This window comes from Xenopus laevis, chromosome 1L (genome assembly GCF_017654675.1).
Source record: "Xenopus laevis strain J_2021 chromosome 1L, Xenopus_laevis_v10.1, whole genome shotgun sequence".
NCBI lineage: Eukaryota > Metazoa > Chordata > Amphibia > Anura > Pipidae > Xenopus > Xenopus laevis.
Window position 1 is genome coordinate 204238185 of NC_054371.1, and position 12250 is coordinate 204250434.

General features: G+C 42.3%; 1 protein-coding gene across 2 annotated transcripts in view; it reads right to left on the bottom strand.

Annotated features, from left to right (window-relative positions):
* The window catches only part of LOC108718083 (splicing regulatory glutamine/lysine-rich protein 1), a 41437-nt gene extending 33650 nt beyond the window's left edge, over positions 1-7787 (bottom strand). For both annotated transcript variants that reach the window (XR_001935967.2, XM_018265680.2), the window contains exon 1: positions 7242-7787. Coding sequence is in view for 1 of the 2 variants with exons in the window: in XM_018265680.2 (XP_018121169.1) it covers positions 7242-7366 (125 nt within the window). In the remaining variant the exon portion in view is untranslated. The remainder of the gene's footprint in view (positions 1-7241) is intronic.
* Between the last annotated feature and the right edge of the window lie 4463 nt (positions 7788-12250).

Genomic DNA, 12250 nt, shown 5'->3' on the forward strand with positions numbered 1-12250 from the left:
ATTGACATCAATTATATTGGGCAGGCCAGTATAATACTTGTTAGATGGCAACCCTACATGCAATGGCTTAGCATATCTCAGGGCCCATCTCCTGTGTTATTTCGTATTTCCACAAAACATTGGCTAATCCAAGAGAAAATCAAAACGGACCAGTAATATCAAATTATTTTTTTTTTTAAAAAAAAAAAATTTGTTAGTATACAATGAAAAAAAAACCACAAAGACAAATGAAACTTTGAAATCGCTAAGTCTTTATTAAGAAATAAGTTACCCAAAGTCCACTTGCGCTCCTCTTCAGAAAAGGCGATCCGTTGATCCATCAAGCTACGCTTGATTTCTCCTCCCTGTTTTCCTTATAGGAGATAGCCAGGGAGGAGAAATCAAGCGCCGTGCGATGGATCGACGCCCTGTCGCCTGAAGAGGAATTTCAGTAAGTTATTTCTTAATAAAGACTTAGCGATTTCAATGTTTAATTTGTCTTTGTGAGGTTTTTTTTTTGTTGTATACTAATGAAATTAAAAAAAAAATAGATTTGATGTTATTGGTCCTTTAAGTTCACAAAACTTTGGCCTCGCCACTCTTTCCCCGCTAAATAAAAGCTTAGATTGGCCATCAATTTACTCAGCAGCGCATTGTGGGAAAAGACAAAATATGTTTTGAGAGGTTTGCAAAGGTGCTGAGCTTCCTCCAACCCCCCCCCCCCAAACTTGGTTGATCAGATTGGGCCATTCCACAGCACTCCAGAGTAGATCATTTCCCCAAATGAGGCAACCTAGGGGTCTGGACTGGGATTCAAAATAGACCCTGGCATTCCAAGGACACAGAGGCCCAAATAGGGTTGCCAGCTTTTCTGGATAAAAAATACCAGCCTTCCTATATATTTATCTTTTTTCCCTATTTATAACATTCGAATCAAACATCATTTTTACTGGCCAGGTGGCAACCCTAGGCCCAAACAGCCCCCACCAGCTCACATAAGAGTCACTTTCTATGGAATCTTACAGCAGCCCAATCAAAAAATATGGGATTATTTACTTGTAATTTAAAGTGTACTCACTCTTGCTAAACCAGTTCAGGAAAAATGTGGAAGGATAAAAACCAACCAAAATTGTTTCAAAAAAGAGAATAGCAGTAAAACCCCACACGTCCTTAAATTATCAGACTTAATTAGGAATAAATATAAAGTGCTTCTGTGTTCTATAAAGTGCTTAGTGCCAATATAATCACGTCCAACGACTTCCAATCAAATCCGTGCCTGTGCACAATTCATTAACAACAGATTCAAAAATCTATTTTATCCCTGAAGGCTAATTAATTGAACAGAGTGCTTCTGCTATAATTAATTGTTTAAAGGGGAGTTTATGATTAAAAAAATATATTAAAACAAGCGCCAGCAATTCATGAGTAGAAGATCAGAAAAGGAAAATAGTATGGAAGTGGAGCTGTCCCAAAGAAACTGTCTGTAGATTTTTCTAAGCCCTGGGACACCACACGGAGGAGAAGGCAGGACGCTGAGGATTGCAGTCTTGATATATTACATTTAGATATCTGTTGTTAGGGAGCTGACTCTACTATAAAACTAGCAAATCCCCAGTGCCTTAGAGTAAAAGTGATTTAAGGAGAATGAATGTCGCACTTAAAAGATGGCCACAAGGCTAATGAAGTTCTACCGATCCGTTAATTAATATTTAAAAAAGGAAAAGGTGAAAGATTCTTATATAAATATTAAAATAAATAAAAGTAGAAGGCTTTCCGATGCGAGTTTCGCATACACTTTATCATGGTTATTTACGGCTTCCGCATATTACATCACTACGGTCAGGTTGCATCAATGCGCACCGCCGGTTTAGATCTATTGGCTTTCCCAGCAGCCCCTCTGGCATTTGCCATAACCCACAGATTGCCAGTCACGCCCTGGTTTTCAAGGGTGTGAAACAGCAGTCTGCCATCCTTGTCCCCCAAAATCATATGTATCTCATGTGACCAACCAGATAGCACCAATCCATAGTTTCATGCACTACAGGGCAATACACTTTGGAAAAAGATAAAACATATACATTGAGGTATTTAATCTTTCAGTGAAAGATTAAATACCTCAATGTATATGTTTTATCTTTTTCCAAAGTGTACTGCCCTGTAGTGCAAAGGGGAGCGCAGCTAAAAACACTCGTCTGTAAGATCCTCTATGGACCTAGCCTTAAGCAAAGGGGCATTATTGTACTAAAACAGGACACCCCTACTCTAAAATATTGCCAGCAAGAAGGAAGCAAGGAATTGTCAAAACAGTCATTGTACACTGTGGCTATGAGCTCCATGGGAAACAAACAGCCCCAGGCCATTATTTCTTCTTCACCAATATAGATTCAAGCAGGTAACGTTCTTCTGGCATTCACCACTGCACTCTCAGACTGACAGGTGGTGAAATGAGATTCATGGATCCAGAGAATGTGCTTCCACTGCTCCAGAATGTAATGGCATTTATACAGCTCCACCGGACACATGGCAGTACACATGGAGATGGCAGTCTTGCGAGCAGCTACTCACCCATAAAACCTCACACAAACACTTGCCACCTGCCTGCTATTTTACTGGCCCAGCTATAAAAAGCACAAGATTAATTATAGGGGAGAGAGAGAACAGTGACTGCAAAGCCAGTAGAGTTGCTCCCAACATTGGGACTCAATCTATATTCCCTGTTTCAACAGAAAACATAGTAAGTTGAGGAACGCAGAGAACAGATACTGCTTACACTAGCCTATATCAATGTATTAAAGGGGTTGTTCATCTTCCACCACCAGTTCAGTTGGTTTCAGATTGTTCATTAGAAATAAAGACTTTTTCCAATTACATTCTACTATTTTCTATGTGGGACAGTTTTTCTAATATTGAAGAGTAAAGTTTTATTTTTCACCTTTTAAAGCAGCTCTAGGAAAGGGAGGGGGGTCGCCGACCCTGTAAACTGTTCTAAATTGATACATTTAGTTGACACATTTCTTATCTTTGTACCTGCTGAGCACAATCTCTGGGTTAGAATTGATACAATAGTTGCTAATACATTACTGAGAAATGTATCAACTAAATGTAAATGCAAAATTGTAACAGCGCAGAATCTAAACGTGAATTGCTGAGCTGCCAGACTAAAACACCAGTCAGGAACTTTAAGGGTCATTTTACACAAGCAGATTCGGGGAGATTTAGTCGCCTGGCGACTAATCGCCTCTTCTTCTGGGCGACAATCTCCCCGAACTGCTTTGCATGTCTTCCCGTCCGCTATAATGAAAAGTCGCCTGCGTTAAAGCACACGCGGCACACGCTTGTGCTTTAGCACAGGCAACTTTTCATTATAGCGGACTGGAAGACCCGCAAATGCAGTTCGGGGAGACATTGTCGCCCAGAAGAATAGGCGATTAGTCGCCAGGCGACTAAATCTCCCCAAATCTGCTCGTGTGGACTGACCCTTAACTTTCATTTTTGAAATACGGTAAAAAACAAAAAATGGAAACTAATGGAAAAAAGTCTTTATTCCTGGGGAACAATTTGAAAACAATTGAAGTGAAAAAAAAGTGTTTGGAAGGTGAACAACCCTTTTAAAGAAACTTTTGGAATGAACGCACATCAATTAATAGCTTAGAATTATCTTTAGAACAAATGTTATATTTGGGTTTCCTATCCAGATGACATTTCAGTCTGACAAGTTTTGGCTAACAGATGATGCCACGGTGATCTGTATATGCAGTTTGGGAGGGGGGGATTCTGCTCGCTGTTTGAACAAATGGTCTCTGAAGAATTCAGCTGAAGCAAACACTAGAGATTTGGTGGAAGTGTAATGTGGGGGTGCAAATGGCAGCCTGGCAAACAACAATTGGATGCACTGATACAAATATTCAGCTTGTGATCCCTCTGGTCTGAGCATAGAATTCCTATCCAGATGGCTCAGCCTCTGCACTCCAGTTGTTGGACGGAAGACTAGATTTAAGGGAACAGTAAAGTCAATTAATAAAAAGTGTTTTAAAGTAATAAAATTATAATTCAGTGTTGCCCTGCACTGGTAAAACTGATGTGTTTGCTTCAGAAACACTACTATTATTTATATAAATAAGCTGCTGTGTAGCAATGGGGGCAGCCATTCAAAGGAGAAAAGGCTCAGGTTACACAGCAGATAATCTCTGTAGAACATAATGGTGTTATCTGTTACCCACTATTTAACCCAGTGATCCCAAACCAATGGCTCACAACACAAGCAACATGTTGCTCACCAACCCCTTGGATGTTGCTCCTAGTGGCCTCAAAGCAGGTGTTTATTTTTGAAATTCAGGCTTGGAAGCAAATTTTGGTTGAATGAAAACCAGGTGTACTCCCAAATAGATACTCCTAATTGTAGCCAGTCAACACAGGGGCTACCAAATAGCCAATCACAGGCCTTATTTTGCACCCCCAGGGACTTTTGTTCATGCTTGTGTAGCTCCCTAGCTCTATTTACATTTGAATGTGTCTCACGGGTAAAAAAAAGGTTGGGGACCTCTAATTTAACCTGTGCCATATAGCTTGTTTTCAATTTCTGCCATTGTTACACAGCAGCTTGTTTATATGAACTATAGTAGTGTTTCTGAAGCAAACACATCAGTTTTACCAGTGCAGGGCAACACTACATGATATTTTAATTACTTTAATTTTTTGGATTTACTGTTCCTTTAGTTTAAGCCATAAAGAGCCAATTGTCATTCCCATTATTATGGCTTAACTTCCCACGGGTCTGACTGGGGTCATACTGAGCATTCTACCAGATTGTGGGGCGCCGAGTTTGGTTCTGAAAAGGGTCAGTTTCCACCCAAAGCAATCACACACCATTACTGGTTCCCGGTAAAAACAAACTAGTGTGATTAGATTGCAAGCTCCAGTGGCAGGGACTGATGAGAATGATGTATAATCTCTCAGTGCCATTATACAGGATAATACATTCTAAAAGAATGAGCAGCAGATGAAGGAAAGCATGTGGCAATGTATCTGTTGAATGCAAAGCACATGCAAGCTGTGCAGGAACTACAACTCCCAGATCTGGGCAGCAGCCATAAGCAGTGAAATAAAAACATAGAGTTTATATTGGAGATGTGTATTGAGAGGTGTGTATTGTTGTGCAGCTGTGATGATTGGATAGCAACTCCCAGCAAGCCCTGATATTGGATAGCAACTCCCAGCAAGCCCTGGTATTGGATAGCAACTCCCAGCAAGCCCTGGTATTGGATAGCAACTCCCAGCAAGCCCGGGTATTGGATAGCAACTCCCAGCAAGCCCCTGTATTGGATAGCAACTCCCAGCAAGCCCGGTATTGGATAGCAACTCCCAGCAAGCCCAGAGATTGGATAGCAACTCCCAGCAAGCCCTGGAATTGGATAGCAACTTTCAGCAAGCCCTGGTATTGGATAGCAACTCCCAGCAAGCCAGGGTATTGGATAGCAACTCTCAGCAAGCCCTGAGATTGGATAGCAACTCCCAGCAAGCCCCGGTATTGGATAGCAACTCCCAGCAAGCCCCGGTATTGGATAGCAACTCCCAGCAAGCCCCGGTATTGGATAGCAACTCCCAGCAAGCCCTGAGATTGGATAGCAACTCCCAGCAAGCACTGAGATTGGATAGCAAGGCCCAGCAAGCCCTGAGATTGGATAGCAACTCCCAGCAAACCCTGAGATTGGATAGCAACTCCCAGCAAGCCCTGGTATTGGATAGCAACTCCCAGCAAGCCCCGGTATTGGATAGAAACTCCCAGCAAGCCGAGATTGGATAGCAACTCCCAGTAAGGCCTGAGATTGGATATCAACTCCCAGCAAACCCTGAGATTGGACCGCAACTCCCAGCAAGCCCTGAGATTGGATAGCAACTCCCAGCAAGCCCCAGTATTGGATAGCAACTCCCAGCAAGCCCTGAGATTGGATAGCAACTCCCAGCAAGCCCCAGGATTGGATAGCAACTCCCAGCAAGCCCTGAGATAGGTTCGCTACTCCCAGCAAGCCCTGAGATTGGATAGCAACTCCCAGCAAGCCCTGAGATTGGATAGCAACTCCCAGCAAGCCCTGGTATTGGATAGCAACTCCCAGCAAGCCCTGGTATTGGATAACAACTCCCAGCAAGCCCTGAGATTGGATAGCAAATCCCAGCAAGGCCTGAGATTGGATAGCAACTCCCAGCAAGCCCTGAGATTGGATAGCAACTCCCAGCAAGCCCTGGTATTGGATAGCAACTCTCAGCAAGCCCTGGTATTGGATAGCAACTCCCAGCAAGCCCTGAGATTGGATAGCAACTCCCAGCAAGCCCCAGGATTGGATAGCAACTCCCAGCAAGCCCTGAGATTGGATAGCAACTCCCAGCAAGCCCCGGTATTGGATAGCAACTCCCAGCAAGCCCCGGTATTGGATAGCAACTCCCAGCAAGCCCCGGTATTGGATAGCAACTCCCAGCAAGCCCTGAGATTGGATAGCAACTCCCAGCAAGCACTGAGATTGGATAGCAAGGCCCAGCAAGCCCTGAGATTGGATAGCAACTCCCAGCAAACCCTGAGATTGGATAGCAACTCCCAGCAAGCCCTGAGATTGGAAAGCAACTCCCAGCAAGCCCTGGTATTGGATAGCAACTCTCAGCAAGCCCTGGTATTGGATAGCAACTCCCAGCAAGCCCTGAGATTGGATAGCAACTCCCAGCAAGCCCCAGGATTGGATAGCAACTCCCAGCAAGCCCCAGGATTGGATAGCAACTCCCAGCAAGCCACAGGATTGGATAGCAACTCCCAGCAAGCCCTGAGATAGGTTCGCTACTCCCAGCAAGCCCTGAGATTGGATAGCAACTCCCAGCAAGCCCCGGTATTGGATAGCAACTCCCAGCAAGCCCTGAGATAGGTTCGCTACTCCCAGCAAGCCCTGAGATTGGATAGCAACTCCCAGCAAGCCCTGGTATTGGATAGCAACTCCCAGCAAGCCCTGGTATTGGATAACAACTCCCAGCAAGCCCTGAGATTGGATAGCAACTCCCAGCAAGCCCTGAGATTGGATAGCAACTCCCAGCAAGCCCTGAGATTGGATAGCAACTCCCAGCAAGCCCTGAGATTGGATAGCAACTCTCAGCAAGCCCTGGTATTGGATAGCAACTCCCAGCAAGCCATGAGCAAGAATGTTTAGAGCTGCAACAAGCCAGAACCTCCTCTAGCGAGAAGCGCCCGCCTCCCCGTGTATAGCAGCAGCACCTGCACTCACTCAGGCGGGTAGAGCCTCACTTCTTCAATATCCCCCAGGAAGGAGAAGAGAGTCCGCATTTGCTCGCTGGTAACAATTGCAGAAAGGTTCGTAACCTGGATGACCGCGGTCTGCCCGAAGCTCATGGCGGTAAAAGCTGCAAAACGAGAGCGCAGTGAACAAGGGGGGAGCGCCGCTCCGGCGCAGCCACCACAAAGCACAGGCAGTGAAAGGTGCAGAGCGCCGCCGGAAACGGAAACGCAATCTGTCCCGCACTCTGGTGCTGGAATCTATCGCACTCAATAGAGAGGCGGCCTGGTGCTGCAGCCAGAAAAGGAGAGTTAGTTCAGAGGATATTTGCTACACTGCGCCCCAGGGTAGAGAGGAAGAATTAGCGCTACACTGCGCCCCTCCAGCAAAACTACCAGCTGCACCGTCGGCTTATTAGCAGCCCGCTCGTAACTCCCTGTGTAATACATAGAGGTTTAGTGAGGATGAAACCTCGAAAAAAGTTCAATAGCAGTTTCCTCATTGTCCTGTTATGCTGCCCTGCTGATTCTGTTACTTAAACCTTTAAATTAATTTCGGTATATTACAGTAATCATTTTTTATAGTTTTTGAATTATTTGCTTTCTTCTTCTGACTCTTTCCAGCTTTCAAATTGAGAAAAACAAATGCTCTGTAAGGCTACAACTGTATAGTTATTGCTACTTTTTATTACTCCTCTTAATATTCAGGCCTCTCCTATTTATATTCCAGTGTCTTATTCAATTAATGCATGGTTGCTAGGGTAACTTGGACCCTAACAACCAGATTGCTGAAACTGCAAACTGGAGAGCTGCTGAGTAAATAGCTACATAACTCAAAAATCACAAATAATAAAAACTAAAAACCAATTGCAAAGTGTCTCAGACTATCACTCTCTACATTATACTAAAAGTTATTTTAAAGGTGAACAACCCCTTCAAAGCAATGTATCAGTGCTGAGCTCTCCCCAGCCTAGGCAGGTTTGTGAATCAAGATACAATAATAATTCAGCAGCTCTCCAGTTTGCAATTTCAGCTATCTAGTTGCTAGGGTCCAAATTCCCCTAGCAACCAGGCATTGATTTGAATAAGAGACTGGTATATGAATAGGAGAGGGTCTGAACAGAAAGAGGCGTAATACAAAGTAGCAATAACAATACATTTGTAGACTTACAGAGCATTTGTTTTAAAATGGGGTCAGTGACCCCCATTTGAAAGCTGGAAAGAGTCAGAAGGCGGAGGCAAATAATTAAAAAAAAGTATATAAAATGAAGGAAAAGATGCTTATAAGTATAATCTACTAAAAGTTAACTTAAAGGTGAATCACCCCTTTAATGGGGCTGAACTTCAGGGTATTACAAATTTACCAGCAATCTACGGATTATTGAACGTAACCCAGCACAGATCAAGATATCTTTGGGACTTCTCCCATTAACTTATGTATATACAACCTCGGCAGTTCTGAGATGCCAGATTTGGACTTTTTCCATTCTCGGAGTATAATTAATCCCGAAATGTTTTTTTTTTCCCCACTAAAAATTTGGATATCATAGTAAAAAGAACACATTTTTCGGGTTTTTGGCATTCGGAGTTTAATAAATAACCCCCATAATGAATCCTTATTGGAAGCAAAACCAGCCTATTGGGTTTGTTTAATGTTTACATGATTTTCTAGTAGACTTCCGGTAACTAAAGGAATTGTTTAACCAGTATGTGCTACATTTAGAAGTGTTTTGTATAAAGTTACTGCTGTAAACATGGGGCCCAGGTGCACACGCCCCAGGGGAGTCAAACACCAGAAAACTTCAAAAGAGGCTGCCACAAGCCTGGACCCACGAACTAGTAAAGCCGTAGTCAGGTTGTAAAAAAGCTTACATTTATTTTCCATAATTAAGAACCAGGCCTGACACGTTTTGTGTCTACCAAGGACACTTACTCATAGGCATTCATAGGCACAGGTATGAAGATCCAAACTATCAAGCAGCAGCTCTGGCCTGATTTATGGGCCACATCAGTTTGGTATGATTTTTGTTTTGGTCCTAAGGCCAAAGATTGGATCACACGGGGCACCCATCAGGATTGGACCACAGCCACGTCTTGATGTGACTCTCCAAGGATTTTGATTGCCTTACCAATAGATGTCTGACCAAGATCTGCTCCGATATTGGTCAGGGAGGACAATGTTTGGCTGCTATACTCATCAACAAGGCAGACAGTTTAGTCTTTATATAGCCAGCTATTAAGTGTTCCTCAAAAGATAAATTGCTTCTAACACTTTCCTTTCACTACTGGCAGTATTACCATATCTCCCAACTGTCCCATTTTTCACGAGACAGTCCCGATTTTGACAGCTCAATCCACAGTCCCGGATGGTTAATGAAATGTCCCTACTTGCTCTTTGTTCTCCTGCACTGAACAGCCAGAAAAAGATACTAAGTTTCTAAAACTTAATTGGCTTTTTGGCAGAGAGCCCAGAATACGTGGCAGGTGCACTTCAATACTTTAACAATTTAAGATAAGCAAAGAAACAATTGTAACAATTTAAGATAAGCAAGTCTCTTGGGGAAACTGACTTGCAGTTTAAAGGGCAATTCACCCTCATAAGCGAAACTTTAAAATATAGTATAATGTAGAGAGATATTCTGAGATAATTTGCAATTTTATTTTTTTTTATTATTTTTGGCTTTTGAGTTATTTTAGCAATGCTCCAATTTCAGCAATCTTGTTGCTAGGGTCCAAATAAACCTAGCAACCATGCATTGATTTGAATAAGAGACTGGAATATGACCAGGAGAGGCCTGAATAGAAAGAGGAGTAATAAAAAGTAGCAATCACAATAAGGGGCAGATTTTAAGGTTCAAATTGTAAATTCAAATTTCAATTTTTGAGTTTGATTTTTGGTCAAATTTGAGTTCGGAATAATCAAAACTTGAATACTGGATTTATCTTTCCTAGACTCTTGGAACAACTCGATTTGGACTATTTGCCATCTAAAACCTGCCGAGTTTATGTAGAAGTTAATGGCAGAGGTGCGGTGTTCCATTTGAATATGTTAATAACCTTCCGACATTCGAGTTTCGATTTGAGTTTTCGGGTTGGTAATATTCGCTCGAGTTGTTGTTTTTTCTTAAATACGATACTATTCAAACTTCGAGGTAAAAAAAACTCTTAATCCACCTTTGATAAATCTGACCCCAAATGTGTAGCCTTATAGAGCATTTGTGCTTTTTGGCCCCCATAAACGGGTCGATAAAAGCTGCCGACAGACTAAGTCTTATTGGCCCATGTGTGAGGCCATCCAACAGGCTTCCTCGATCAATATCTGGCCGAAAATCGGCCAGATGTTGATCATACAGGGTAAAAAATTCCGTTGTATCTCGGCCGCACCTGTTTGTTGATGTGGTCCCGTGATCTGACCGCCCGTATGGCCTATATTCTGATCCGATCGTTGGGCCGATGGATCAGCCCGATATCGCCCAGGTCAATGTGGGCATATCGGGGAAAGATCCGTTTGATTGGTGACATTCCCGAGCTGATCTTACTGTGTATGGCCACCTTAAAGGTGGGGTCAGTGACCCCCATTTGAAAGCTACAGAGGAAGGCAAATAATCAAAAAACAATAAAAAGAAATAATAAAGATCCAATGAAAAGTTTCTTAAAATTAGCCATTCTATTACATAAGTTAACAAACATGAACTTCCCCTTTAATCTAACAGACATCAGCAGTGTGGATCTGTTTGGCCCTATGTTTTTCAACCAAGTTAAAAAAAAAAGGAAAAAAAAACAAAAACACAATTTGAAAGAGCATTCGTTTATTTGCTAATTTCCATGTGTTGCTAAAAGAAACATTTTACTTATATACAAAAAATTTGGAATGTTGAATAAATGCTGATCATTAAAACATTACATCGCCGCCTACAACAAAATGATTCAAGAAAAAAATCCGCACGGCATATCTATCCTCGAAAGCTGGATTTTATTTGTCCTTTATTGCTATGTTCTGCAAGTTCGTACAAGGCCTTAAAATTATGTACACATTTCTCCGAAACTCCAGTCAAAAAGTGACAAGACTATTTACATAATAAATAGGGAATTGAACCGATGTTGATTTCTATTGATTTTATATATGCTGTGAAACGACGGACACATTGGGTGCTCTAGATGAGCCCGTATCTGCATAGTTGGGTGTGATATAAACCAGGCCACTTACCTGCATACCACAATTCCTTGTACATAGATCTCCAGTGATATACAGTGTACACACATTACACAGACTATTGTGTTAACTCAATGCCTCCCCCTTTAAGAGGTGAGAACAGAAAATGTTGCACTGGGAATATTTTGCAATAGTTATGGAAAAAGTATTTATTATTTATGGAAGGTGCATGAATCTGTCCAGTAAATTGTATCCTATACACACACTAGGGTTACCACCTTTTAGCCGTCTAACTCTGGGCAGGGGGCGGGGTTGTGACATAATGGGGGTGGGGTTATCATGTGGCGATCGCCAATTGGCCGTGTCAATCATAGGGAGGGTGCACTCCATGTGTTGCAAAAAAACATGGGTGGTTGTACAAAAAAAAAATACACCGGTCCAATGACAGCTCTCCAAGGGTTTAGAACTGGCAAACAAAAAATATCAATGCACAAAAAGATTTATTACTCTATTGAAACGTCGAGTAATACACCTATCTTTGTGCATTTATATTTCAATTCCTTAAATCCTGGCAGTGCTGTCATTGGTCTGGTACACGTGTGTGTGACCGGTCATCCAGAATGCTCTGGACCTGTGGTTTTCGGATCTTTACGTAATTTGAATCCCCCATACTTTAAGGGGCAGATTTATCTAGGGTCGAATAGTCCATTCGAATTTTCGAGTTTAAAGATTTACACATTCCAATTTTAATCTTCTTATTCGAAAGTAAATTCAAATATGAGATTTATCACAACTCGACCATGGAAACAGTCCTAATTCGAATCTTCGCCACCTAAAACCTGTCGAGT